The 27,480-nt window shown below is 32.0% G+C and overlaps 2 protein-coding genes across 3 annotated transcripts; both read right to left on the bottom strand.

Annotated features, from left to right (window-relative positions):
• Nucleotides 1-566: 566 nt before the first annotated feature.
• On the bottom strand, nucleotides 567-6,903 carry LOC124898890. 2 transcript variants are annotated; one of them, XM_047413042.1, is made up of 3 exons: nucleotides 6,749-6,903; nucleotides 5,997-6,066; nucleotides 567-1,981 (listed from the first exon to the last, which is right to left on the bottom strand). In XM_047413042.1, exons 1-3 carry the CDS (start codon nucleotides 6,872-6,874, stop codon nucleotides 1,911-1,913), a joined length of 267 nt encoding a protein of 88 aa, XP_047268998.1. In that variant the 5' UTR covers nucleotides 6,875-6,903; the 3' UTR covers nucleotides 567-1,910. The 2 variants fall into 2 exon arrangements, with proteins under 2 accessions (XP_047268998.1, XP_047268997.1); XM_047413041.1 differs by having other exon boundaries at nucleotides 567-1,434.
• A 9,153-nt stretch (nucleotides 6,904-16,056) lies between these two features.
• Nucleotides 16,057-16,722, bottom strand: LOC107871905. Its single transcript, XM_047412145.1, has one exon. It carries the CDS (start codon nucleotides 16,720-16,722, stop codon nucleotides 16,057-16,059), a length of 666 nt encoding a protein of 221 aa, XP_047268101.1.
• Nucleotides 16,723-27,480: the final 10,758 nt, after the last annotated feature.

The following is a 27,480-nucleotide window of genomic DNA, read 5'->3' as shown; positions in this document are numbered from 1 at the left end:
AGAGAGAGATGAAAATAACAGGAACAATGTTGTTGATGTTATTCTACATGACCTTTTCTTTGCCTACCACAAAAATATCATCAATTCAGTATCCCATAAGATCAATTTCATAGTAGGTTTTGGAGCTACAATCTCATATCAAATTGAAGAAAGACTTCTCTTATACTTTTGGTGATTTTAGAATGTCATCAGACATGGGCAATACTGAGGAGGTTAAAGTAATTGGTGTTGGCGCAATTTGCTTGAAGACTAATAATGATTCAACGTTAGTTCTTCAAAATGTCTACCACATGCTCCAGACATTTATTTAAATTTAATCTTTGCAGAAAAAATAGATGATAAACATTACTATAATGTCTTTTTAATGACCAATGGACGCTCATCGAGAACTTGTTTATGATTTGAGAAAGTAGGATTTCGATGGTTCATGTCATTTATGTAGATTTGGATCTTTCATTCTGACCTTACTGAGGAGGCATCCCGTGGGCTTCTAATATAAACAAAGCTGAAGAAATGTGTCTATTGCTTAGCTGAAAAACAGAAAAAGATTTTCTATTGTAGTCATTTCTCTTCAAGAAAGCTTGAAATAGTGAAGCAAGTACCTGACTTGTGTGGTACTTTTAAAGTGAGGTTCAAATATTAAAGTGGTGCACTTTCTTTTGTTACTGAAGAATCTAATCAAACACATAATTTGCAGTATTATTAAATTCGTTTCACTAGTCTAATAGTGTAATCACATATGTATAAAATATGAATTACATCGAAAGTTCACAGTCTATGATTCGTAACTTATTACAGAAGATTGTTTCAAACGTTGGTAGAGATTACTTTGATCTTCACAGAATCTTCAACTAAAGTTATTCGCACAAGAATAAAAGAGTTTTTGGAGAGAAAGAGAGAGGGGAGAAAGAGAGTGGGAGAGAGTACCAGAAGAACGTCGTTTTTATTTTATTTTCTGATTTTTATCTTATCTTAAGAGACATAACTCTTCAATTAATTCCCAACAGAAACAACTCTTCTCTTTTCCTAATTACTAATTTAACTATATAAATAATTATATATATATTATTTAATATGAATTTGGATTGACCCATATGGATGACCTGTCCAATTTCCTTCAGTTACTTCCACTAAATGCCATTCTCGCAAGCTTCAAAGATTAAGCACATAATGTGTTCAACAAATTTCAAGCCTTATCTTAAAGATCATTAATTCGAAGAAATTAAAATGCATTCGCACTAATAATGGTAGTGAATATTTTGGTCCTTTTGATGTATATGTATACTGTAGGAGTGAGGAAATAGTTACTTGCCTGGACATAGTTGCTCATAGAATGTCGCCTGGCCGCAGCTATTTTGGCAACGACAATGAAACGAACAAGTGCAACAACCCTCATCCAATATTTTCCCCTTTGATTCCTAACTTTATCGTCTCCTGCATGCATGCATGCAAAGGATGGAAATTACACTTGATCAATAACTCATCAAATATATTACCGTATGTTTTTCTTCATCAAGAAGGAGGATTAAATTACAATTATTTTATGTAAAGATAGTTAAGTTTCACGATCGTTAAAAAATATAATTAAGGGGGTTTGTGTCAGATTGTTTTTGTGTATTATAATATAGAACATAAAATCATTACAATTATGACAAAACATATTTAGCTACGGATGGATTTGACAGTCAAAACTTCTATTAAAGGAAGTTCTAAACATATCCAGAAGTAAATATATGTGATGAATTTAACACATTATCCAACATATTATTCGACAGTGATTTTTGTAATATTCTATCCCTGCTCAGTGGCGGAGTCAGAATTTTCACTAAAACAATTCATAAGTAAATATAAAAACTAATTGAAGGGGGTTCAACATCTAATATATATACATAAAAAATAATTTTAACCATTTATATATAGTATAATTCCGCCGAGGGGGTTCGGACCCCTACCCCAAGTGTAGCTCCGCTCCTGTCCCTACCTAAAGACATGTCATATGATCAAAGTATTCTTAAAGTTTAAACTATACGTATTTAGGAATAAAATCACAATTTAAAAGAAGCAGTTAAAAAAGGGAGTAATGTTTTCTCAAGATATGCACAGATATTATCGAAATTCTAATCATGACAAATCAAGGACATCTTCTCTACACGATGCATGGAAGCTTAATGTTTTCTAATTTTTTCATATTTAGTTGATCAAAATATTTTAAGAAATATTTTGTGTTGTAAAATAAATTTCATAAGTAATATTTCAAGTTCATCTCCTTCCCACTCACCCAAAGCCCCAACTCACCCCATAGTGTTTTGTTGAATTACATATAATTCACTTGAAATAATATTTTTGTGGCATATTTATTAAACATTAGAAAATAAGTAAAGACCGCCACTTATAAAGGATTTTACTTAGGGTGTGTCCGGAAGAAAATTATTTTCTAATTTTTCATGTTTAATTGGTCAAAATATTTTAAAAATTCTTTTCTCTAGAAAAATAAATTTCATAACGGAAAAATCCTTACAATTATGACAAATCATATTTAGCTACGTATGGATTTGACCGTCAAAGCTTCTATTAAAGGAAGTTAAAAACATATCCAGAACTAGAAGTAAATATATATGATGAATTTAACACATTATCCAATATATTATTCGACAGGTGCTTTTTATAATATTCTATACCTACCTAAACACATGTCATATGATTAAAGTATTCTTAAAAGTTTAAACTATACTTATTTAGAAATAAAATCACAATCTAATAAAAACACTTAAAGAGGAAGGGAGGGACGATTAATATTTTTTTCAAGATATGCAGACATTAACTACTATTGAAGTTCCAATCGTGACGAAACAAGGATATCTTCACTACACGATGCATGCAAGCTTAATATTTTCTAATTTTTTATGTTTAGTTGATCAAAATACTTTGGGAAATACTTTTTCTTGTGAAACAAATTTCATAAATGATTACAAGCTCATTTCCTTCCCATTCATCCAATGCCCCCAACTTACCCCATAGTGTTTTGTTATATTACATATAAATTCACTTGAAATCATATTTTTGTGGCATATTTATCAAATATTAGAAAATAAGTAAAGACGAGCACTTATATAAAGGATTATACTTAGGGTGTGTTTGGAAGGAAAATATTTTCTAATTTTATCATGTTTAGTTGGTCAAAATATTTTTGAAACATATTTTCTCTAGAAAATAAAATAAAATTTCGTAACTAACTTTCCAAGTTCATTATCTTATCCCGTATACCTCCAATGCCCACTGGCCGACCCCCTCCTTCCCACCCTAGTATTTGTTAGATTACATGTACATGATGTTGAGATAATATTTTTTAATTTATTTATCAAATACTACAAAATAAGTAAAAACCGATCACATATGTACTAAGCATGAGAAATATTTTCCCTCCTACCAAATTACACACCCTTAGTATTACAAGTTCTGCGCAGCTTCCTCATAAAGCAAGTGAAACAAGAAAATATGATACGATACTAAATGAACGCGCTTCGTTCATATGGTTGATAAGTCAAAAATGATGGGCTTTCTAATTAACGGAAAAATAGACAACTTATAATAAGCTCTTCATTAGCTGAGAATTATCATTTATCACTTCTTTTGGAGATAAGACTTTAGCATGAAGAAAATAATATTTTTATTAGTTTTCATCATCAACATTAGTAATAACTAATAAGTAAAATAAATCTCAAAATTCTTCTTAATTTTTCCGAAAGAAAAGGCAAATTTGAGTCCTAAAATGAATATTGTTTCTCTTTTTTTATTTTTATTTTTTTTATTTATTTAAGTGTGATTCATTGAAGAAGTAGAAAGGGTTTCTTTTAAGTAATTTAGAGTCAAAAACATTTTTAAGGACATCAGGAGCATATTATGTCATTCTTCAGAATTAAATGGTTCAATGTAGACAACAAAAAACAACGAAGTTGAATATCATGGAAAAAAGTTAGATAATTACTAAATGAACGAGAACATTTTATATCATGTTTGTTAATTAGTAGATGTTTGTCACCTGGTTAAGACTGATAAGGTAATTAGCTTAGACTCTCTTGCTTATACTTATCCTTATTATGATTTTTTTAAATTTTTTATTATTAATAAAAGATCACTAAATACAATACTGTCCACGGGTGTAAATTCATCAAAAAGGAAACATTTTTACTAGTACTAATGTTCTACATCTTTTCTTTTATGCTTTCATGATGAATATAAAGCCAATGGTCAAATATTATATTTATACGCGTAAACATGAGAATTGACTTCAATTTTTTTGTATAACAACAATTATCTCTTCTATGAGTGTGCTTGTACCCTAAAATTGGTTTTTAAAGCAGAAGAGTCATGTATATATAAATCATGTTTACGAAAAAACATATAAGAGAGAAATCCTTCTTCCAGTAGTAAATAATCTCAACCCCTAATAAACCATCAAAGCCAAAAGAAAAATCACAATAACCTTCACTCCGATTCATTTTAGAATTTGGATTTGCATCTTCTCTTGAAAAAAGAAGATTCTGAAATATTTTCATTATTTTATGTTGTATTTAACTTATACATTCTAAGAATCTTGACGCTACAAATCTATCCTCATAAAATATATAAAGTAGTGTTCAAAACGATAATCTAATTGAGAGTTTATTAGGATTGAAAAATAGTTCTCAACCTGGATATATATTAATATGTTGGGATTCAGAGGCGGAGCCTGGATTTGAGGTATGAGGGTTCTGAATTATAAGATAAAACAACGATTTCAAGCTAATAGATATAAACCCCCAAACTAACTAACAAGTACTGATATTTGATAAAATTAAAAATTCACGAACTACCTAAACAGTTTATGTTTTTTTTTTTAAGAAAAAACATGACATAATTTTGTTTTAGATTAAAAACGTCGTTCTTTTGACTTTTTTTAATTATTAGCTTTCTGTTTTTTTTAAAAAGATTAACAAAATGATAGAAGACGTCGCTTTTTTACTTTTTTTAATTATTAGCTTTCTGTTTTTTTTTTAAAAGATTAACAAAATGATAGAAGACGTCGCTTTTTTACTTCTTTCAATTATAAAAGTTTATGTTTTTTCATCAAAATACAAAAGATCTATATATTGAGAAAATGGAAAAATTGAGAAAGAGAAAAATGATGCAAAGTGCGCAAAGATCAAAAAGCAAAAGTAATTAAAAAAATATGTTGCAGCAGGTTTCGAACCCACATCTTGGGGAAAGAAGGCCTTTTGTTGCGCAGACACAACCACTGGGCCATCTGCTTGCATTTTGACGTGGGTTCCCAGCTATATAACTATATATATTTTATGATTTTTCAGTACAAATATATGCCCTACGCAAAAGCTACTGGGTTCACCCGAATCTCCGTATTACACTGTAGCTTCGCCTCTGTTGGGATCTCCTTCATTATTAAATAATATAATATATAAATATAATTTTTAATAAAGAATTATCATGTGATTTTGGTGACCCTAATAATATTGTTAATTTTCATATGGGGGAGTTCAAGGATGAGGAGAATTTAGACTTTTTATATGATTGTGAAAATACTTATGAGCTAGTTTTTGACACTCTAAAATATCACTATTTTTTATTAAAAATTTTCACTGAAAAATATCCAGTGACTATCTTCACAGATATTCTGATTAAATCCGTGAAAAAAAAAAACATTTTCATATAGAAAAATTAAAAAGTTTCTCAATATTTCATTTCAATGAGAATCTATTCCTAACATGGGTTTTTTCAGTGAGTAATTGGCCGGTTCAGTAAGAATTGGGTAAGATGTTTTATAAGATAAATTTACTATTGATTCACATTTAAAAAAAAAAACCTTTATTTCTAACAGTGTGAAGTTGCGTTAGGCCTATTTGACGTGCCCGCCCGCTGGTGAACTGAAAAACTAGGAAAAAGAATTCACATGAATTTGAGTACGTGGAGTATTAAACAAATTCCGGGCAACTTGTTCTCACCTACTTGCTCTTCGGAATGATTCAGAAAAGGCCTAATTTCATCAGCTGAATTTGCCAACATCAAATCAACCTGTTCACCCAACAGAATCAACCATTAAAAAAAGAAGAAGCTGGCAAAGTGGCCTGTTTATAGGTGGTATACTTCACTGTTCTATATATAGCTGCTCTTTATTGCAATTTTAGTGAAATTTGTACACATATATCGGGCCAAAAGTATATGCTACTTCCTCCGTCTCAAAAATATTGGCAGGTTTAGATTTTGCACAAATTTTAAGAAAAAATTAACGAAGAATGTAATTTGACTAATATATCACTTATTATTCTTTAATCTTTATCTATTTTATTAAGTACTTCTTAATTCTAGGATAATTAAGGTTAAGGATAAAGTTGGAAAAGAATTATTAATGCTCTCTTGATTTTTTAAATTGACAACTATTTTGAGACAAGCTGCATCCAACACCTGCTACTGGTTAAAGTATTTAGTATTGAATATACCCATTTTATGTTTGGAAAGTTATGAGTTCATATAGTAACTATATAGTATGTTATAATTTAAATAAATTTTTATACATAAATTTATGTTCTGATCCGTTCTAGGAACTATTGAATTGAGGTTCAAATGAACTTGATAATGTAAAAATGCATCAGACCCTATTGATCAATCACTATGATCAATTAGAGTGGATTGCTGAGTTTAACTCAACCAATTGACATGACACTTTATTATATACGTATTATGTAGAGGTACATACCTCGGAAGGAGTACGGTTGGCGGCACGTAGTATTGCGGTTGCTTGAATAAGCAACCGCAACCTACGCCACCCTTTCGACGGCGGAGTTGCCGGAGCGGTCTGATCAAGTGAGTTGCAGTTTTCCATATTCGACTTCAACACGGTTTGCAAATGCAGAAAAGATTCATAAAGGTACATTTGCATTAGAGCTAGGCACCTTATATATGTCTTCATTTTTGTATATAGTCCTTATATTTTGAAATGGTACACACTTAACCCCGCCTTATATTGAGCATCTACGGCACACGAATTGTAATTTCAATAATATATAAGACTAATTTCTTTGAAGAAACTATTAGCCGTTTTTTTGGATTAAAAAGGGGAGAAACATTTCATTAAATACCTATTTATCTTGCAAAACTCTCAAAAAACAAAATGACACTGAATTATTTAGTTTGAGCAAATCTATCGATATCTATATCTATCTAATGATATTATCTATTTATAATCTATAATCTATAATCTATCTATATCTATAATATATTAAAAGTGTGACTTAGAAAAGTGATTTGAACTTTTTGTCCTCCATTAAAAAACTCTCATTTAGACAAAACTGTCTTTTCACTATTTTCTTCAATTTATTATTTAATTATTTTTATTATATGAACTAGACTCATTAAATATATGGGACTCCTAAAATATATGGAAGGAGAATTAATTAATATTTTTCTTTGTATTGATCAATTAGAAAAATACTCCTAAAATAGGACTCTATTAAGGAAAGAAGAAACCAGCTTACTTGTTAAAAAAATATGATTGATGCTCATCTAACTTGATTCGGTTGCATGTCTAGATTGGTGGATGGTTAATTTTTTAACACTCAACTTCTTCACTATTTTTTTCCGTGTGTGCGTCTTCTTTATTTTCATTCAAGTCATTGTTTAGGATCAAAATTTTTGCTCAGACAAGAATTATTTTTATCAAAACTGAAGCTTTGTGATCACTATTGTAGTATTTTGTCGTAGTTTACAGGTCGTAGATGAATTTACAGGTGGTAGATAAATGTCGTCCGATTTTAAGGATTTTTTTAGATAAAGATTAAGTTTAATTGTACTGTATTTATATCTCTGTTTTGAGAATTTTTTTGTGTAAAGGTTAAGTTTAGTTATATTATTTTTATATCTCTATTGTCGTATTATTTTGTTATAGTTTACAGGAGGTAGATGAGTATCAGACGACTTTGAGAATTTTTGTGTGTAAAAGTTAGATTTAATTATATTGTTTTGATGTTTCAATCATGTATTGTTTTGTTGCAGTTTACAGTTGATAGATGAATATTGATCGGCTTTGACAATTTTTTTTGGTAAAGGTTAGGTTTAATTAAATAAATTCTCCAAAAGATGTTGAATTTAATTATTGTATTCATCTTTATTATTTTAAAAAATATCCTTATTTAGTGTAACATTTGAACTCAATAAAGTAAGATTCACGCGGGAGGCGCGTATACCTAAACTAGTACTATTAAAAGTGTGAACGGCCTTAGAAATGTTGTTTGAATTTTTGGCCCTTTATTATAAGACTTTGCTTTAGACAATATCGTCTTTTCACTATTTTTCTAATATTTAAACTTTAAAAATTAATTAAATATAATTATGGTAAAACGCTTTTCTTATTAGAAGTCATCAGAATTAATGACAACTAATACTTTTTTTCATTAGTTTAAAATTTTTATAATAACAAATTATACTTTTTTTCATTAGTTTAAAATTTTAAATCAACTAAATTTGATTTTAAGAAGATTTGGAAAATATAAAAATTAAATATAAAAGCATTAGAATAAGAAAAATTTAAGAAGTATCAATTTTTTAAAAGTTTGTAAAGATTTGACTTTAAAAATAGAAAAAAATTAAATATAAAAAATAAAAAAATAATCGTATCACAAATATGGTTCAAATTGATGCGACTCTCTTAGCCTCTGACAACAAGGGAAAGTGGTATTGCATAACAAACGCAAAAGTGATGATCCATCAACCACTTGAAACTTCTGGTGATAAAATATATATATATGCTTAAACTAAAATATATGTTTATATTTACATTGTTATATTAAAGTGTAAAGGATCTTTTAAAAGTGATTTGAATTTTTTGCACTTTATTAAAAATCTCTGCAATAAATAAAATCATTTAATTTTAAATAATCAAACATTAAACATGCGAGACGCATAAAGTTAAACTAATTCAATAAAAAATCTATATTCATCTCTAGTTATAGGTATTTTCACTAAATTATCCTTAATTAAATACTGCATATACCTATTTAATTTGGTTTCTTGGTTATGTCAGAGATTACTTACCAAAATAAGCAGTAGTTCCTTCGGTCCTAAATAAGTTAGCTTGGACAACACTTAAGAAATTGCTCATACCTAAAAAATAAAAAATATTCTTACTACTTTGTCCTTAATAAATATCTTAAAATAAAATTTTCTTAATTCAAATATGGGTAAAATTAGAAGAACACTTCATTACTGTCTTCTTGATTATCTAAAATACCACTTATTTAAGAACAAAATATAAAAGCTAAACAATCACTTATTTATAAAGAGAGGAGTATAAAACTAAAGAAAAAACACATGATTATCTTCAAAAACTTTATTATTCATTTCGGACTAAATGTAAATTATAAAACCACCATATAATATGAACCGGAGGAAGTGAGTATAAAATTGGAGTGTCAATTACTAGTAGTAATACATAATAACTATCTTATTTATTGTAAACATAAGTAATTTCTTAGGTAATTCTAATTTTAGCTTAGTTTTTATGGTTCTACATTGAATAAAGCGTTTGTTAAGTAAAGTGATGGTGTTCTTTAATAATTTTATATGATTTTCATTATACAGGGGGTTTAATTGTTTGATTTCGATAAAAGAAAGAGAAGAAATAACATGTATCATCTTTAGGAAGCCGTGTTTTTTTTTTTTTTTTTTTTAAAATCAAATAAAATGTGAGAGCATATGCAATATTATTAATTTGAAGGTGTGCAGTGTAAGTTTTTTTGTCATATTTACTAGGAAGGAAGCACGTAAGTCTTCCATCAGCATGGATGTCGTCACCCGAACATCTAAAGTGTAATTTTCCTATTTTCCCAATCACATCCCAAACGTCTGAAGTGTATTTTGCCAATCAGATCCAAAACATCTTCGAAGAAAGCTCCATCGCCTTTCTCATGTACAACCAAAAAATGCATATATACTTGACACGTGTGATTGAATAGAGCACTTCTTCTTTCCGTGAAAACAAATTTAAATATACTAATTAAGGGACCATTGATATGATGTATAAGATTATTAGTGTTGACTACACCAAAAAAAAAATATTTAACGAAGATTTGTTGATGTTAATAGTTTAATTATCACGTTATTATGTTTTTCGAGGTAATTGTTAGCGACAATCGCATTTTAGCACTTTTTTTAATGTCTCTAAAGTTTATAGACATACGAGATTCAATGACAATTGACTAATATTGGTAAAAACTTTAATATTCTTATAAAGTGCATCTTTATTGCCGCTAGTGTTTTTAAAGGCGTGAAGTAAGGAGAGGCGTAAGCCTCGAGGCAATGGGGGTGTAAGCCCATGGATCCTTTAATTTTTAATATTTTATAAAACAATATAATTAGAAATAAATATTTAAAAGCAATAAATAAATCATCCCCCAAAAAGTAAAATTACATCAAAATTATAAAAAATAAGTGAAAGATGTAACTAAAACTACTCCATCCAAAGAAAAAAAACTAACCAAAGCCCCAAAATAAAACCGATATATAAAGTCAACTTTTCATAAAATAAACTATTATATGTCCTAAAAAATACAAATTATCTAAAAATATTCCTTCCATCTCAATTTATATGAGATTCTTTGACTTGATACGGAATTTAAGAAAGAAAGAAATATCTTTGAAACTTGTGGTCTAACATAAGTCATAGATATTTATGTGACTATAAATCATTTCATTAAGATAAAATAGACAGTTTAAAGTTAAATTGTTATTAAATGTAGAACCATGTCATTCTTTATTATACAGATTAAAAAGAAAAGCAAGTCATATAAATTAGGACAGAGGGAGTAGTACATAATTAATCAACTCCCATCATCCTATTACTCAATCAGTATATTCACACGCCCATTTATCACATATTGTATTTTAAAAGAGATTAAAAAAAGTAAATAGCTTGAAAATTAGTTAGTGTTGTCACACCCCTTTTTCTGCTTGAGAGTGTCGAGTCAAAAGGTTTTTCCAATTAAAGTGATAATTTTTAATAGGGATTAGTTTATTTACAGAGTCGCCACTTGAAATTGAGTTGTGGTGTTCCAAGTCACCTTATTAAATCGCTAATCAAAAGAAAATGACTCTTTGTTGGTCTGCGAAAGCAGAAGACCGGGTAAGGAATTCTGTTGACCTAGGGGAAGGTGTGAGGCACCCCTCGAGTCTCGTGGTTCTAGCCCGGTTGCTTTTATTGACTTATCTTAACTTAAATTATTTTAAAAAATTTATGCTAAGGCCCAAATTCATTCAATTTTACTATACCAAAATAGCTATCTACGTTTCTTATATTAAATAAATTGATGAAAGTTAATTTAAAAATATATTTATCAAGGTGCATTTTTGCATCCTTGAATTTAAAAATGTCTTAGAAAGATGCGTATGCCGCATTCTTACTTGAGACGAACATATATTAAATATGTTTTAAAATTATTTAACACTAAAAAGTTTTAATACTTGAAATATCATCTAATTTTAACAATAAACTTGAATAAATTCTATTGAGTCGATTAGTAAATATAACAAAATTATTATTAAGCCTTATTAATATTATAAAATAAAGATAAAAATAAAATAATTAATAAAAATAAAATAAAAATTAATAATAATAATAAAATAATACAAATATACAAAAACTAATTCTATTAGATTAATTTTACTTGGATTTTTAAATCTACATATGTATATATATTTTTTAAAATACTCACAAATTATAAATACCAAGGCAAATTAAATACGACAACCTTGGATTCTAATATAATATATAAAAGTTTAAAAGGAGAAACAAGCAAAAACAAAATTTTAAGTCCATTTTTAAGGAAAATAAGACTAGTGAAACCCCCATTTAAAAAAAAATAAAAAAATAACAGCAGTGATGGGTTCAAATACGTCGGCCAGATCTAGTGACGCCAGAGTGACTGGTGGCACCGCCGGAAAAGGGGAAAAGGATGAAAGGTCACTGGCTACTGGGATGGTAGCGACTGAACGGTGGCGGCAGATCTGGGGAGGGGTGACAGCGATATAATTTGATGTATTCCGGTGAGAAATTCGTCGGAAAACTTAATACCAATCAGATGTTCATCCATCCTCTTCTATTTTTCACTATTTCTAATTTCTTTTATTCTCAAATTTTTCTCTTCATCGATTTCTTTCTATTTTTTTTACTGCTTTTTTTTTTCGTTATTTATTATACTACGTATGGTGTGTGATATGAATAAATGGGTGAGTTACTTGTAAGTGTACAATGTGTGTAAAAGATAAATTATGTGAATACATGCTTGTGTAACGAATGAAAATTAAAGAACAGTGATATGATATGTGAAAGTATATTCAGATGGTAAGTGTGTACTTATGTGTGTGCTGTGTATGTATCTGTATAAACACATTCAAATCTATTATACATTGTTTCAAATATTTATATAATTAGATATACAGTACAACTTATAATCATATTAACATCAATGATCAAATTCTTGCACGTTGGATGATACATGAAGTCATTGAACAGTAATTTATGAAATAACAGTACAAAAATAGATAAAAACCTGTGTGATGATTTCAAACGATTTTAAGTACAGAATATTACCACCGAAAACTCAACAAAAATCTGATTTCCACTCTTTCCTTTTCCTCCTTTTATTTGTTGATAATCTTTTCTCTCTGTTCTCTGATAATTTTTTTTACTCTCAGTCTTTGTCTGATGGTGTAAGTACGCAGTCTCTCTGGTTTTTGTCTGGGTAGGGAGTCCTTTTTGTAGAAGGTTCTTTTTGGGGGAACAGTTATTTGATAAAAAAAAAGGGGAATAGTTTTTTTCAAAATTCAAAATAATTTATTTTTATTTTATTTATTTTAATAAAAAATAATATTAATAATAAATCAAAATAAATAATATAATAAATATAAATAAAACATTAATTAATTAATTTTATATTTAACAAAAAGATACTAACAATTTATAAATAAATAAATAAATAATAGAAAAAACAAATATAATAAAATAATATTAAAACTATTAATTTATTTATTAAAATTTATAAAAGAAAACATATATTTAATTTTTATATTGTTTTTTTAAAATTAGAATAAAATAAAAATAAAGATCAAAAATATATGATTAAATATAAATATAAATATTTAATATCGATAGACAAATTAAAATTTAGGGAGGATAAAAAATCACGTGTCTACATTTTTGCCCCTCTTTGTGTGAAATTTCGAAGAGTTTTCATACAAAGAAGTAGACAAGATATGATTTTTGACCCTCTAATTATTTGAAATGTAAAGATAAAATAAACTTAAAATTAAAATAAAATAAAAAATGTGACCAAGTACTTGTTTTGGACATCCTACCTATCTCGGGTTATAAGGGAATTAGGTCAGGAGTAGTTCAAAGGTAATTTGGTAAGAGAAAAAGTTAGAGTCGAGTAAGATTCCGGTTAACAACTTCTGTCTTTTACATTCAAATGACTAATCAAAAAATGAAAAATATAGACGAAAATTATAATATCTAGAATCTTGATTCTAATCTTCGCAACTTGAATTTGAAAATTCACCCTATTCTTCAGGCGGGCTCCTGAATTGTTATTTCTTTACCCTGTTCTTTAGGCGGACTCCTGTACTTCTAATTTCTTCACCTTGTTCTTCAGGTGGGCTCTTGGACTTTCTTTTCCTTCACTCTGTTCTTCAGGCAGGCTCCTGGACTTTCTTTTCCTTCACCCTGTTCTTCAGGCGGGCTCCTGGACTTACAATTTCTTCATCCTGTTCTTCAGGCGGGGCTCCTGGACTTTCCTTTTCTTTACTCTGTTCTTCAGGCGGGCTCCTGGACTTACAATTTCTGCACCCTGTTCTTCAGGCGGGCTCTTGGATTTACAATTTCTTCACCCTGTTCTTTAAGCAGGGCTCCTGGACTTCTTTTTTCTTCACTTTATTCTTTAGGCGGGCTCCTGGACTTACAATTTCTTCACCCTTTTCTTCAGACGGGCTCCTGGAGTTACAATTTCTTCACCCTATTCTTCAGGCGGGCTCCTGGAGTTACAATTTCTTCACCCTGTTCTTCAGGCGGGTTCCTGGACTCAAAGTAAATAGTGAAACAGAAAATAACATCCCATTTTTTAGGAGGGCCCTGAACATTAAAATAAATTCTCATTCTCAGGAGGGTCCTGAACAAAAAAGTAAATTCCTATTCTTCAGGAGGGCCCTGAGCAAAAGTAAATTCCCATTATCCAGGAGGGTCCTGTGCGTAAAAATAAATTCCCATTCTTCAAGAGGGTCCTGAGCATAAAAATAAATTCTCATACAACACACACATAAGAATTTACCCCAGTTTGTACTGAGAAAATTTGTGTGTCGTCAAATTTTAATGTTTTGAAAAATATAGTGGCATAATAAATCAAAGCTTGGAATAGCTTTGATAAATTCATCTCCCAAAGAATAAAATTTACCATAACCGAGATCCAGTATTGTATGCTGTAATCCTAATTCTTGCATTGACAGAAGTGTGAAATTGCATCCCTATTTAAACACATTATATCTCTATTTCAAACAAAACAAAGAAAAATTGTGAGTTTTAAACACTCGTGGTAGTTGGTTTGTGGTTTTCGGCTCTTGAAGTGACCATTCTTGCACTTTTCATGTTCAACTCCTTTTCATTCCTTGATTGATTCTCATTGACTTGTCATACCTCTGACCCAAAATTCTGACTACTGGCACTCTCAACTCAAAACATATTTCTCTTGTATAATATCTCAGTATTTAACTTTCCATACACCTTTTATCCTTCCATGAGTCAAAAATTATCAAATCACAATCATTCTGAATACTTTATTATACTTTGAAATATTGCCTTTGTGCGTTGACCCTTTGTCTTTCTTTGTACCTTTGAAGAAGTTGATATCAAGTTTGGAGTTCTTTCTCACTTGACCTGACGTGAGTTTGACTCAAAAACACACAAAAGACAACAAATATTTTCGTTTGATGACAAGGACACAAAAATCAAAAATCAAAATAAAATAAAAAAGAAAAAAAGACAATAGGTATCTCTTTTTCAAAATAACAATAAAAACTTATCTAAATGTGAAAACCAATTCTGGTGATTATGACATGTATTTCAAATTACACAATCAGATCTAATCACCAATCGTTATTATCTTTCGTCTACTCATTGAGCTTGAAATTTAGCCAATCTTGAACTTGTTCCTACTAGATAACAACCCTTCTTCGGCTAGTGGTACCTCAATGGGTTTTTACCAATGATCCAATCTCATTTTCACTTCTTTCTCAACTTACAGTCGCCTTATGGTGCCCAACAGGGTTTTCACCAATAAAACTCTCTCTCTTTCATTCATTTTTCCTCTTTTTGTTTTTTAAGTTAACACCCAAAATACGAAATATCATGCACCCATAGTATGTTTAGCCTTGACATTCTCAAAGATTGATCTGAAGGTCTTTCTTTGGTTGTAACTTGGCTTTTGGATCGGGTTAGAAAGAAAGGGCGGAATGAGGCTAAAAAATTTACATAATCATTGGGTAACACATACAACTTTTGGAATTGACTCTTTTTAAGGAAATAAACTTTTGCCCCAGTTTTATCTCATTCTGAATAATTTGAATTTTTTTTTGGTTGGACCGAACCCCGAAGTAGGGCTGCCTACATATCTTTTCATAGTAAGAATCAGGTCAAACGTAGTTCAGGACAATCATTATTTTGTTTGATTTTTTATTTTTGATTGATTTTTCCTTTTTTTCTACTCTTTTTTATTTTTCAACTTTTTTTTTTAAAAAGACTTTCTGACTTTCATTTGATTCCAAAAGAGGGGCACAAAGAAAAATAAAAGTTCGAAAGGGGTAAGTAAAGGTTGATATATTATTCAGATAGTAGAAAAAAATGCCTTCTTTATTTCAATCTTCTAAAATGTAAGTACAAAACATACATTATGTAATTGTACATGAATATCATACATAATATCTTTTAACTACATCAGCATTGACCGACATTCCTTTCATTTTACCTTATACATTAGTCAAATATAACACGCCATTAGGCATCACTTTCTTCACTATGAATGGTCCATGCCAATTAGGAGAAAATTTGCCTCTGGCTTCAATTTGATGGGGTAAAATGCGTCTTAGTACTAACTGACCAACTTCAAAATATCTGTGACACACTTTTTTGTTATATGCTCGTGCCATTCTCTTCTGGTGTAGTTGTCCATGACATACTGATGTTAATATTTTTTCATCAATCAAGCTTAACTGCTCTAAACGAGTCTTGACCCTTTGGTCATCATCAATTTCAGTTTCCACAACTACTCGAAGAGATGAAATTTCAATCTCTGCAGGTATAACTGCTTCAGTTCCGTACACCAACAAGTAAGGAGTTGCATCAATTGAAGTCCGAACTGTAGTATGATAACCCAATAAAGAAAAAGGTAACTTTTTATGACATCGTCGGAAACCTTGCACCATCTTGCGAAGTATTTTTTTTAAGTTCTTGTTGGCAGCTTCTACAGCTCCATTCGCTTTCGGACGATAAGGCGTTGAATTTTGATGCATAATCTTAAATTGTTGGCACACTTTTTGCATCAAATGGCTATTGAGATTCGCAGCATTATCTATGACTATTATCTTTGGAATGCCAAATCGACAAATGATGTTGGAGTAAATAAAATCAACCATCGCTTTTTTAGTCACTAACTTAAAAGTCGTTGCTTCCACCCATTTCGTAAAATAATCAATGGCTACCAAGATGTACCTATGTCCATTCGAGGCCTTCAGTTAAATTGATCTAATTATGTCCATTCCCCAAGCCACAAAAGGCCATGGAGCAGTCATTGTATGTAACTCAGATGGAGGAAAATGTATCAAGTCTTTGTGTACCTGACATTCATGATATTTACGAAAGAAATTGATGGAATCGCTCTCTATGGTGAGCTAATAATAACCTGCTCGGAGTATTTTCTTTGCCAAAACATACCCACTCATGTGTGGTCCACAAATCCTAGAATGTACTTCAGTCATATTTTTAAAGCTTCTTTAGCATCTACACACCTCAAAAGTCCTAAATCAGGAGTCCTCTTATACAAGATTCCTCCACTTAGGAAAAATTCACTAGACAAACGTCGAATGGTTCTCTTTTGGTTACCATTAGCATGTATAGGATATTTTCTAATTTAAATATATTCTTTGATATCATGGAACCACGGCTCCCCATCAAGTTCTTCCTCAACCACATTGCAATATGCATGTTGATCATGAATCTGTATATGAAAGGGTCAATATAAGTTTTGTCGGGATATTGAAGCATCGAAGATAAGGTTTCCAAAGCATCAACAATCTCATTATGAGCTCTAGGAATGTGTTTGAACTTTACTGATACAAATCATCGACATAGATCTTAGAAATAACCTCGATATGGTAGGAACTTTGAATCACGAGTCTCCCAATCTCCTTGGATTTGATGGATTAAAAAATCTATGTTTCCTAACACTAACAGTTCTTAGATTCCCATGTCAATAGCTAATCTCAAACCCAGAATGCAAGCTTCGTATTCTGCCATATTATTGGTACAATAGAATCAAAGTTGGGCTGTTATAGGATAATATTGTCCTGATTTAGAAATAAGAATTGCTCCTATCCCCACTCCTTTTACATTAGCAACTCCATCAAAGAATAACTTCCAGCCTGAATGGCAATTGCCAGAAATAAACTCATCAACATACAATACCTCTTCATCTGGAAAATAAGTCTTTAATGGTTCATACTCCTCATCAATAGGATTTTTAGCTAAATGATCCGCTAAAGCTTGAGGTTTTATTGAAGTTTGTGTCACATAGACAATATCAAACTCTGTGAGCAACATCTACCATTTTGTGAGTCTGTCTGTGGTCATAGGCTTCTAAAAAATATACTTTAAAGGATCCATATGAGAGATGAGGTAAGTAGTATAAGATGACAAGTAATGTTTCAGCTTTTGGGCTACCCAAGTTACGGCGCAACACGTCTTCTCAAGAAGAGTGTACTTAGCCTCATAAATGGTAAACTTTTTTCTAAGGTAGTATATGGGCTGTTCTTTTCTTCCTGTAACATTATGTTGACCTAATACACAACCGAAAGAATTATCTAACACAGACATATACAATATCAAGGGTCTGCCTGGATCTGGAGGAACCAAGATAGGCGGATTCGACAAGTATCTCTTAATTCTGTCAAATGTCTCTTGACATTCTTCATTCCATTTAACTTTAGCATTCTTCAGTCCATTCAACTTTAGCATTCTTCTTCAACAACTTGAATATTGGCTTGCAGGTTGTCGTAAGTTGAGCAATGAATCTACTGATATAATTCAACCTTCCAAGTAAGCTCATCACCTCTATTTTATTCTTTGGTGGAGAAAAATCTTGAATAGTTTTTATTTTTGAAGGATCTAACTCAATGCCGCGCCGACTGACTATAAATCCCAAAAGCTTAACTAACGGGACTCCAAATACATATTTTGCTGGGTTAAGTTTGAGATCATACCTTCGAAACCTTTCAAAGAACTTTTTGAGATCTTTGACATGGTCAGACTTCTCTCTTGACTTAATGATCACGTCGTCTACATAAACTTCAATCTCTTTGTGCATCTTGTCATAAAACATTATAGTCATTACCCTCATGTAAGTTGCCTTAGTATTCTTTAGTCCGAAAGGCATAACTCGATAGTAATATGTTCCCCATGACGTGATAAATGATGTTTTTTTCGCATTTTCTGGATCCATAATGATCTGGTGATACCCTGCATAACAATCCACAAAAGACGCAAGATCATGTTTGGCACAATTGTCCAACAAAATATGAATATTAGGAAGTAGAAAATTATCTTTTGGACTCGATTTATTTAGATCACGATAATCAACACACATCCGAACTTTGTCGTCCTTCTTTGGAACAGGGACAATATTTGCCAATCAAGTAGGATATTGAGCCACTCGAATAACTTTAGCTTCAAGTTGTTTCGTGATCTTCTCTTTGATTTTTACACTCATATCGGTTTTAAGCTTCCTTAACTTTTTCTTGACAGGTGGGAAAACAGAATTAATTTGAAACTTGTGAACTACCAATCGATGCTCAAACCGGGCATATCATCATAAGACCACGCAAAGATGTCTTTATACTCATACAAAGCTTTAACTATAGCTTTCTTTTGTTGTGGTTGAGCATGTACACTTATCTTATTCTCCCTAATATTTTCATGATCTCTTAAATTGACCGCCTCAGTTTTCTCCAAATTGGGATTTATTTTATTCTCAAACTGTTTGAAATCTTTGCTTATATCCTCAAATGTTTTTCCTTCATTGTATTCAACTTCTTTATTCATTATTTCAAAATTAGACTGGATTTTTAAATCTGGTTGACAATTTTTCATGCATGTCATATCATTAGAATCGGCATAGAAAGAACTGTATGATAGAAGATAAATAAAAATTAGACTCAAAATAAAACGAAGGGAGACTGCACTTTATTAAAAACAAAGATAGAAAGAGTTTAAACCTAAAATACTAAGTTTAAAGATTTGAATTACAATCCTAGAATGATTCAAATTATAGAAGAAGAAACAAACAAACTACTAAGACTGTAAGAAAAACAAACAAACTATCAAGACTCCTTCATAATAGGAAGAGGAGTGGCTTCCCAATTGTTAAGCTGGACATCAGGGCCAATAAACTGGACATCTGCATTGCTGGTACCTTCCCTAATTTCAACCATATCAGCTTCAATGAACATATTCTGGAAAAGGCCAATCAACTTTGTATCACCATCATTCACTGACTCTACAACAGTTAACATAGAGGACCCAACAACGTTGACTTTGATAAAGGATTCGTGAAGTGGTGGTATTGGATTGGTAAGTGTCCATGACTCTTTCTTATGCTTTTTAGCCTTCTTTATATCTTCAACAGTGGGCACGTATCCTAAACCAAAAGTACCAAGGTTCTCATGGAGGTTTACTGGATAAACCCTGCCTTGTAAAAACATCCCTAGACCTTTCTCTGGTTCGAAGCCATGCTTAAACATTTCATTCACTACCATAACAGATGCAGAGGATAATTGTGGTCTTGCGATGAGATTCCCCTCAAGGATATGCTCAACAACCACTACCTCAGAAGTTTGATGAATTAATACTCTATTTGTAGTATCTGCTTCGATGGAGAAAATAGAGTAGTCTTTACACGTGGATAAGTCTCCTTCACCATGAACAACTATCTCTTGTCTATCATGTTCAAATTTCACCATTTGGTGCAACGTTGATGCGACTGCTTTAGCCCTATGAATCCATGGCCTTCCCAATAACATATTATATAAAGCGTCAATGTTCACCAGTTGGAAATCCAAAGCAAAATCCACAGGCCCGATTGTCAGTATGAACTCTATTTCACCATGGCATCAAATTTTTATCCATCAAAACCTTTGATGCATACATTATTAGGTCGGATCCTTTCCACATTAACATTCAACTTTTGAAAAGCAGACATAGGACAAATATTAGCACCTGATCCTCCATCAATCAATACTTGAGTGATAATGGAATGCTCATATTTCAAAGTAATGTAGAGACTTTTATTATGTCCAGTACCATCCATGGGTAATTCATCATTTGGGAAAGTAATCTTATTTGCTTCAAAGATCTTTCCAACAACCTTTTCCAACTGATTCACTCTAATCTCATTGGGAACACATGCTTCATTAAGAATCTTCATTATAGCCTTATGGTGTTCCTCTGAATGTATTAATAAAGACAACAAAGAAATCTGTGCTGGTGTCTTCTTCAATTGTTCTACGACAGAGTATTTTGGCAATTTCATTTTCTTTAAGAATTCTTCAGCTTCTTCATCAGTAACAGGCTTCTTGACCATCATTCATTCTTCATTACCTTGGTTATTCTTTCTTAACTCTACTGAGGCATAATATCTCCCAGATTGAGTTAATCCACCTACTTCATCGATATCTTCATTCATCTTTTTCCCCTTGTGTATCACCATAACACAATCATAATTCTAAGAAACTGCCTTAGTATTAACCATAGGCAACTGTGAGACTGGTTTAATAACAATGGGAGCTACAGGAGCTCCTTTTATGATTAAGAGAGGCTTAGGGGATCTTCCAGGAACAATGGGTTTTGGCTTTACTTGACTTGACCCAACATTTTCTGAGATCTCTTTCCCCACCACCAAGGGAACATTCGATGATTCGGGTTTTGTCATCACCACCTTCGCTTCTGCAGGTTTTTCTTTTGTCAAATCTACATCATTTGCTAATTTTTCCAAACCAGTTTTAATCTTAATGATCGGCTTAAAGGATATTGCAGCATCTTCACCACTGGGTATCACTTCGAGCATGTTTGTTTCATTATGATCTGGCAGCAAATTTTGATTGACATTTGAAGCGTCTGGACTTTGTACCTAATCTGTTGGGTGTCAATCAACTCTTGAATGGCTCTTTTCAAATACCAACATTTCTCTGTATCGTGCCCTGGGGCATCGGAATAGTATTCACATCTTTAAAATAATCCAAATTCTTCGAGGGAGGATTTGGAATCCTTCTCTCAATTAGGTTTAGGACATTCATTTTTCTTAACCTATGAAATAAATTGGTGTAAGATATTCCAATAAGAGTGGAATTATCTTTGCCCATATTATCTCTTTTGAATTCTGCTCTAGGCCGAAAATTAGACCTAGGAGGGTCTCTTTGAACTTGCAGGCCGGTAGATGATTTTGGATTGCTGGTGCTTGCCATTGCGGGTAAGAAGGAGCCCGAGCATATGGTTGTGAATTGTAAATAAGATATTGGGGGGATGAAATGAAATATAATGTATTTTATGCGTATGGTTGATGCACACCTCTCCAATTTTGTTGTGGACCGATCACAACAGTTGCTACATCCTCTTTTGTTTTCTTTCCCCCGAAACTTACTGCACCACTTTGAATTGCCTGTGTTGTTGCTTTCAAAGCGGCCTGGCTGATGATCTTTCCTGATTTTATTCCATTCTATACCATTTCTCCAACTTTAATAACTTCAGCAAAAGTTCTTCTAATTGTAGAAAGTAAGTGATGGAAATAATCAGGTTCTTGTGCTTGCAAAAAGATATCAATCATTTCAGATTCCTTTATCGATGGTCCGACTCTTGAAGCCTGCTCTCTCTATATGATAGCATATTCTAAAAAACTTTTAGTCATCTTTTTTCTCATGTTGGCAAGTGTAGTGTAATCTGGCACTATCTCAATGTCATATTAAAATTGTTGAACGAAATCCCGAGCCATGTCATCCCATACATGCCAACGGGAAATGTCTTGGTCAATGAACCATTCAGAAACTATCCCTGTAAGGATTTCTCCAAAGTAAGCCATCAATAATTTTTCTTTTCCTCTTGCTCCCCTTAATTGATTGCGAAACTTTTTCAAATGAGCTACAGGATCGCCGTGTCCTTCGTATTTGTCAAACTTTGGCATTTTGAACCCTATAGGCAAATGGACATCAGGAAACATACACAAATCCTTGTATGAAACACTTTTTGGTCCACCTAATCCTCGTATATTTCTCATACTCTGCTCCAAGCTTCTAACTTTTCTAGCCATCTCCTCCTGTTCCTCATTCTTAGCAATCTTCTCAATCACAATAGGAGTATCATGTTGATGAACATGATAATACGGTTTTTGGGATTTGAAATTCATTTCAAGAGGATACAACATATCATGACTTGGTTTCCCCATATTCTTTGGTACTGTCAGTTGAGTACCTGCAGTAGCTGGTGCTACAGAAGTTAAAAGTGGGTTATTTAAGATAGAAAGATTTGGTGGGTGCATGATAAAAGTACCAGCAATGCCAGACATATTAGCAAATGGGCCAAATCTTAGTGGGTAAAATGGATCACTAGTTTGAGCTGTGTAAGAATTTGGATCATTTGAAGTTGAAGTTCTAGGGATTGAAGAAGGCGGGGCTTGTCCATTCAACCAAGCTTGGTACATCTCTACCATATGTTGTTTCAATGACTTTATTTCTTTCATTGATGCTACTTCCTGCGAAATCAACTGATTTTGCTCTTCTTCACTGTCAGACCCTATACCTTCTCTGCGGGTCATTTTTCTTCTACCCTTGTATCTGGTGTTATACGGATGTGATGCCAGTTTAAAACACAAAACATCCATCAATTACTTTATCTTTCTGTGACCAAGTAGCAAACGGGTGAGTGTTATATATTTAACACATTGTAATGCCACGTTATATGTCATGCTTCTATATGTATTTTCCAACCTATCATGGAAGACTTTGTGTTTCATCCCGGCTTTTCTAGGCGTATTTTTCAAAAGTTATGATTGAACCCTTTGGAGGGTTGCCTACGTATCATGTCAAGACATGAATCAGATCTTGCGTAGTTCGGGAGGAATTTAATAAAATAATTATTGTCTTTTTTTTATTGGAGAAAATAAATAAAGTAAATGAAGTAAAATATATGTAAAATATATATATAAATAAATAGTCATCTTCATTACATTCAATAAGATAAATACGATAAAATAACTGACCCAACTCCTAAAATAAAACCTACTAACTGACACCTGAAAACTAAAAGACATAACATCTAAACAAGAAGTTTTAAAACTGAAAATGAAAAACTATGACAAAGAAAACAATTATCCATTCAAGGAGACTTCGGATTGATATGTCCTCCCAAATCTGTGCGAAAGCTGGTACTTGTGCCAAAAAGTCTTCATGATCCAACTGCTGATAATCCAAACCCATTCTGGCAGTATCCTATGCTACACGGAGGACCTTCCCTCAAAGGGAACTGAAGGCCTGATCCCATTCATGGGCCTGTCGATCTCAAAAATCAACCATCTCTCTGGCACATTATTCATAAGAAGAAGCAACCTCCAACTGTTCTCATAATATTCCTCTTTCACGGATCCACTGAGATCTCTTTTGATAAAATTCTTCTTGCATGTTCTTTTCAACTTCTTGCAGTTGCTGTTGGCGAGATGTGGCAAGCTCTACAACGTGTGACCTCCTAGTGGTAGCCAGTTTGATTTGTCCCTAAAATGCAACCTCAATATCTATTGATTTAGCTTTCTCTTCAGTAAATTTTCTTTGTTGTTTATCTATTTTTGCCCTGGCATGCTCTAATTCTTCTCTTAAAGCTTGGTTGGCTTCATGATGTTCTCGCATGTCTCTCTCAATTCCTATCCTTGCAGCTTCCTGATCTATAGGTCCCGTAACCGATCTTTATGGTCTGACTGATAGACTCAACTATTCTTCAAACCATTCACGGTAATCTGGGTGCACTTCTCATTTTTCATGCTCTATGACCATCGTTTTAATCCCCATAATACGACAACCCTCCCAAATCTGCTGGGCCAATTCCTCCGGAAATGGGATCTCTGGTATGACCTCAAATACAAACTCAGTCATACTTTCCGTAATGGAAATTATTTGACGTCTTTCTAGCTGATGTAAAACTATAAATGAAATATACGGTTAAACACCCCTAATACCCATTAATAATAAGAATGGCCGAATGACAAAACTATGTATAACTTGCCTCCAAGGGAACCAAGGGAGATTCCAAATGATTTTATCTTCTGTCAGAGAATAAAAAAGCTTATCCCAATCTCTAACTCCTTCTGGGCATTTATATTTTTCTAACCTCTCTTCGTAATCTTTGATACGATTGAATCTTTTAGGATTAAAGTTTGCCATTGTAGGACGCCAGTAGAGATGCTCCACAATCCACATCTGTAACAAGATATTACATTCCTTGAAAAAACTCTTTCCTTTCTGACAAACGGTCAAAGCATGAGAGATATCTACCAGGATCATTGGTACCATAGTGTAATATTTCCTAATCAGTATCTGTACCACCCCCGCTAAATGAATATTAATTTTTTCTTCTCTCCTCGGGAAAACCATAGTGCCTAGAAAGGCTACCATGAATGCAAATCGTCTGTGAACTTTCCAAGCCTTAAAACTTCCCTTATTACAAAGCTGTTTATCGTACTTTTCAAACCCCTCTCATCTTCTATATCTGTCATACAAAAATTGCAAGGAAACCCAACCTTTTTTCATTGGTTCTTCTTTTGGGTTTTATATGTTCATGAGCTTGCAGAATCTGTTTATCGAAATGAGTCTTGGGGCTATAAGTTTTTTTTGATGCATATCCCCATATCCAACATACGCCGCTATCTCCTCTAAATTAGGAGTCAACCCAAAATTCGAAAAACAAAACACATTGTTCTTTGGGTCCCAGAAGGTTAGTAATGCATCAATCACTTCCCTATTAGGCTTGATTGACATAATACTCATAAAAAAACCCAAATACTTATGTATCTCATCTTAATCGAATGTATCCTTTTTGTTCCACCACAACCAAAGCTGCAAAGAGATACAATCCATAACCTAAAATGGTACACTCCCATCCCTCTTTCTCTTCGGACGTTTTTCACGAACAGGAGGAGACATTTTATACCTATTGAAAAGGACACGAGATTAATCAATGTCTAGACTTAGGCAGGACTTAATTCATCAATTTTTGAAAGGAATTTTTAACTTGACTCGTGAAACCTAGTGCGACCATTATTGGGACTTAGTTACAAAGAATAATTTTATCAAAATCAAAATGAGAAAAACATGACTGATAATATTTTTAGGAAACACACTTATTTAAATTGACTCTATCAAAAATTTTGTAATAATAGACCTCTAGACAATTTTAACTATATGTTTAGAGACAATACCCCCTAATTATATTTAAAAAGAATAAAAATAAAATAAAAGGATTTAGAAATAAAGAAAAGAAGAGTGATTGTTTTATGTATGAAGTTGTATAAAAATTTCAGCCTCACGACTCCTAAAGGTTCAGGAATATATATGTTTACATATTTTATTATTTTACAAAAATTTAGCTCACGACCCCTAAAGGTTCAGGCTATTATAACTTTTACGTTAAAATTAATTTTGAAAAATAAAAAGGAAAAGTAAAATAAAGATAATAATATTCATGAAAATAATCATTTTTTCTTCTTCTTCTTATTTTTTCAAAAATATCCTTTAATAAATTTGTGAATAAATGTATTATTATTTTTTTTTTCAAAACTAGGGTCGTATCCCGAATAGGACATCCTTCGTATCCCACTAAAAAGTGAGAATTAGACCCTCGTAGTTCATAAAAACCATAAAACTAAGTTACTAAAAATTTTCTCTTTTAAAAATAAAATTTTTCTTTCAAAAATGATTCCCTAAATGTGACGATAATTTAATCTCTTGCATTTTAATGTTGCCTAAAAGCCGGTCAACACACAAATAGCCTTTCAAACAAATGTCAAAGAATACATAGGATGCATATGTTGGTCTTTATAAAGTAGGTTACCTGTCCTAGATAGACCCGACCCCTATGCTGAGTCCCACTAAGTCAAATGTATATGATGCAAATAAAGCGGCACCTAATTGGGATGACCAGATTTTGAGTTTTCAGTTTTTCTAAGTTTAAACCTAATAGGGATAGGTTTCTATACTGGCTTACCCAAGCGGACACTCGAGCCGCGGAGGGACAACTTGGTCGGTAGCAGGGCAACACCGCCTTCGTTGTCGATTCGAAACCCGCCTAACATATGTGACTATTTCCTTCACTAGGTGCCTTCACACTCCGGCTATCTCAAAAAGAAAGTAAGATGCATGTGCTACATTCCTTCTATCCTATTTCAGAGATTCAGAAAGGGTGCGCAAGAGAAGATAATATATAATACAGTTCAATCAATATCAAAGCAGTAAATAAGTGACAAGTAGCGCATAAGGCCAACAAAAACAATATCAACAATAATTAAAGCAAGTATAAGCCAATATAAAAAGCTCGAATTCTTATTATTTTCCAGCAGAGTTGCCAGAGATGTCACACCCCTTTTTCTGCTCGAGGGTGTCGAGTCAAAGGGTTTTTCAATTAAAGTGATGATTTTGAATAGGGATTAGCTTATTTACAGAGTCGTCACTTGGAATTGAGTTGTGGTGTTCCAAGTCACCTTATTAAATCTCTAATCAAATGAAAATGACTCTTTGTTGGTCTGTGAAAGCAGAAGACCGGGTAAGGAATTCTGTTGACCGAGGAAAAGGTGTGAGGCACCCCTCGAGTCCCGTGGTTCTAGCACGGTTGCTTTTATTGACTTATCTTAACTTAAATTATTTTGAAAAATTTATGTTAAGGCCCAAATTCATTCAATTTTATTATACCAAAAATAGCTATCTACGTCTCTTATATTAAATAAATTGATAAAAATTAATTTAAAAAGATATTTATCAAGGTGCATTTTTGCATCCTTGAATTTAAAAATATCTTAGAAAGATGTGTATGCCGCATTCTTACTTGAGACGAACGTATATTAAATATGTTTTAAAATTATTTAACACTAAAAA

Source organism: Capsicum annuum, chromosome 5 (assembly GCF_002878395.1).
Source record: "Capsicum annuum cultivar UCD-10X-F1 chromosome 5, UCD10Xv1.1, whole genome shotgun sequence".
NCBI lineage: Eukaryota > Viridiplantae > Streptophyta > Magnoliopsida > Solanales > Solanaceae > Capsicum > Capsicum annuum.
This window is presented reverse-complemented; position numbering and strand designations above follow the sequence as displayed.

Excerpts from the sequence above, each read along its gene's own strand:
- LOC124898890 (XM_047413041.1), bottom strand. The coding sequence starts at position 6,874 with ATGGAAAACTGCAACTCACTTGATCAGACCGCTCCGGCAACTCCGCCG. Across the intron at positions 6,067-6,748 it reads CCAACCGTACTCCTTCCGAG|GTTGATTTGATGTTGGCAAA; the intron begins GTATGTACCTCT and ends TTGGGTGAACAG. Across the intron at positions 1,435-5,996 it reads TCATTCCGAAGAGCAAGTAG|GAGACGATAAAGTTAGGAAT; the intron begins GTGAGAACAAGT and ends GCATGCATGCAG.
- LOC107871905 (XM_047412145.1), bottom strand. The coding sequence starts at position 16,722 with ATGGTTGATTTTATTTACTCCAACATCATTTGTCGATTTGGCATTCCA.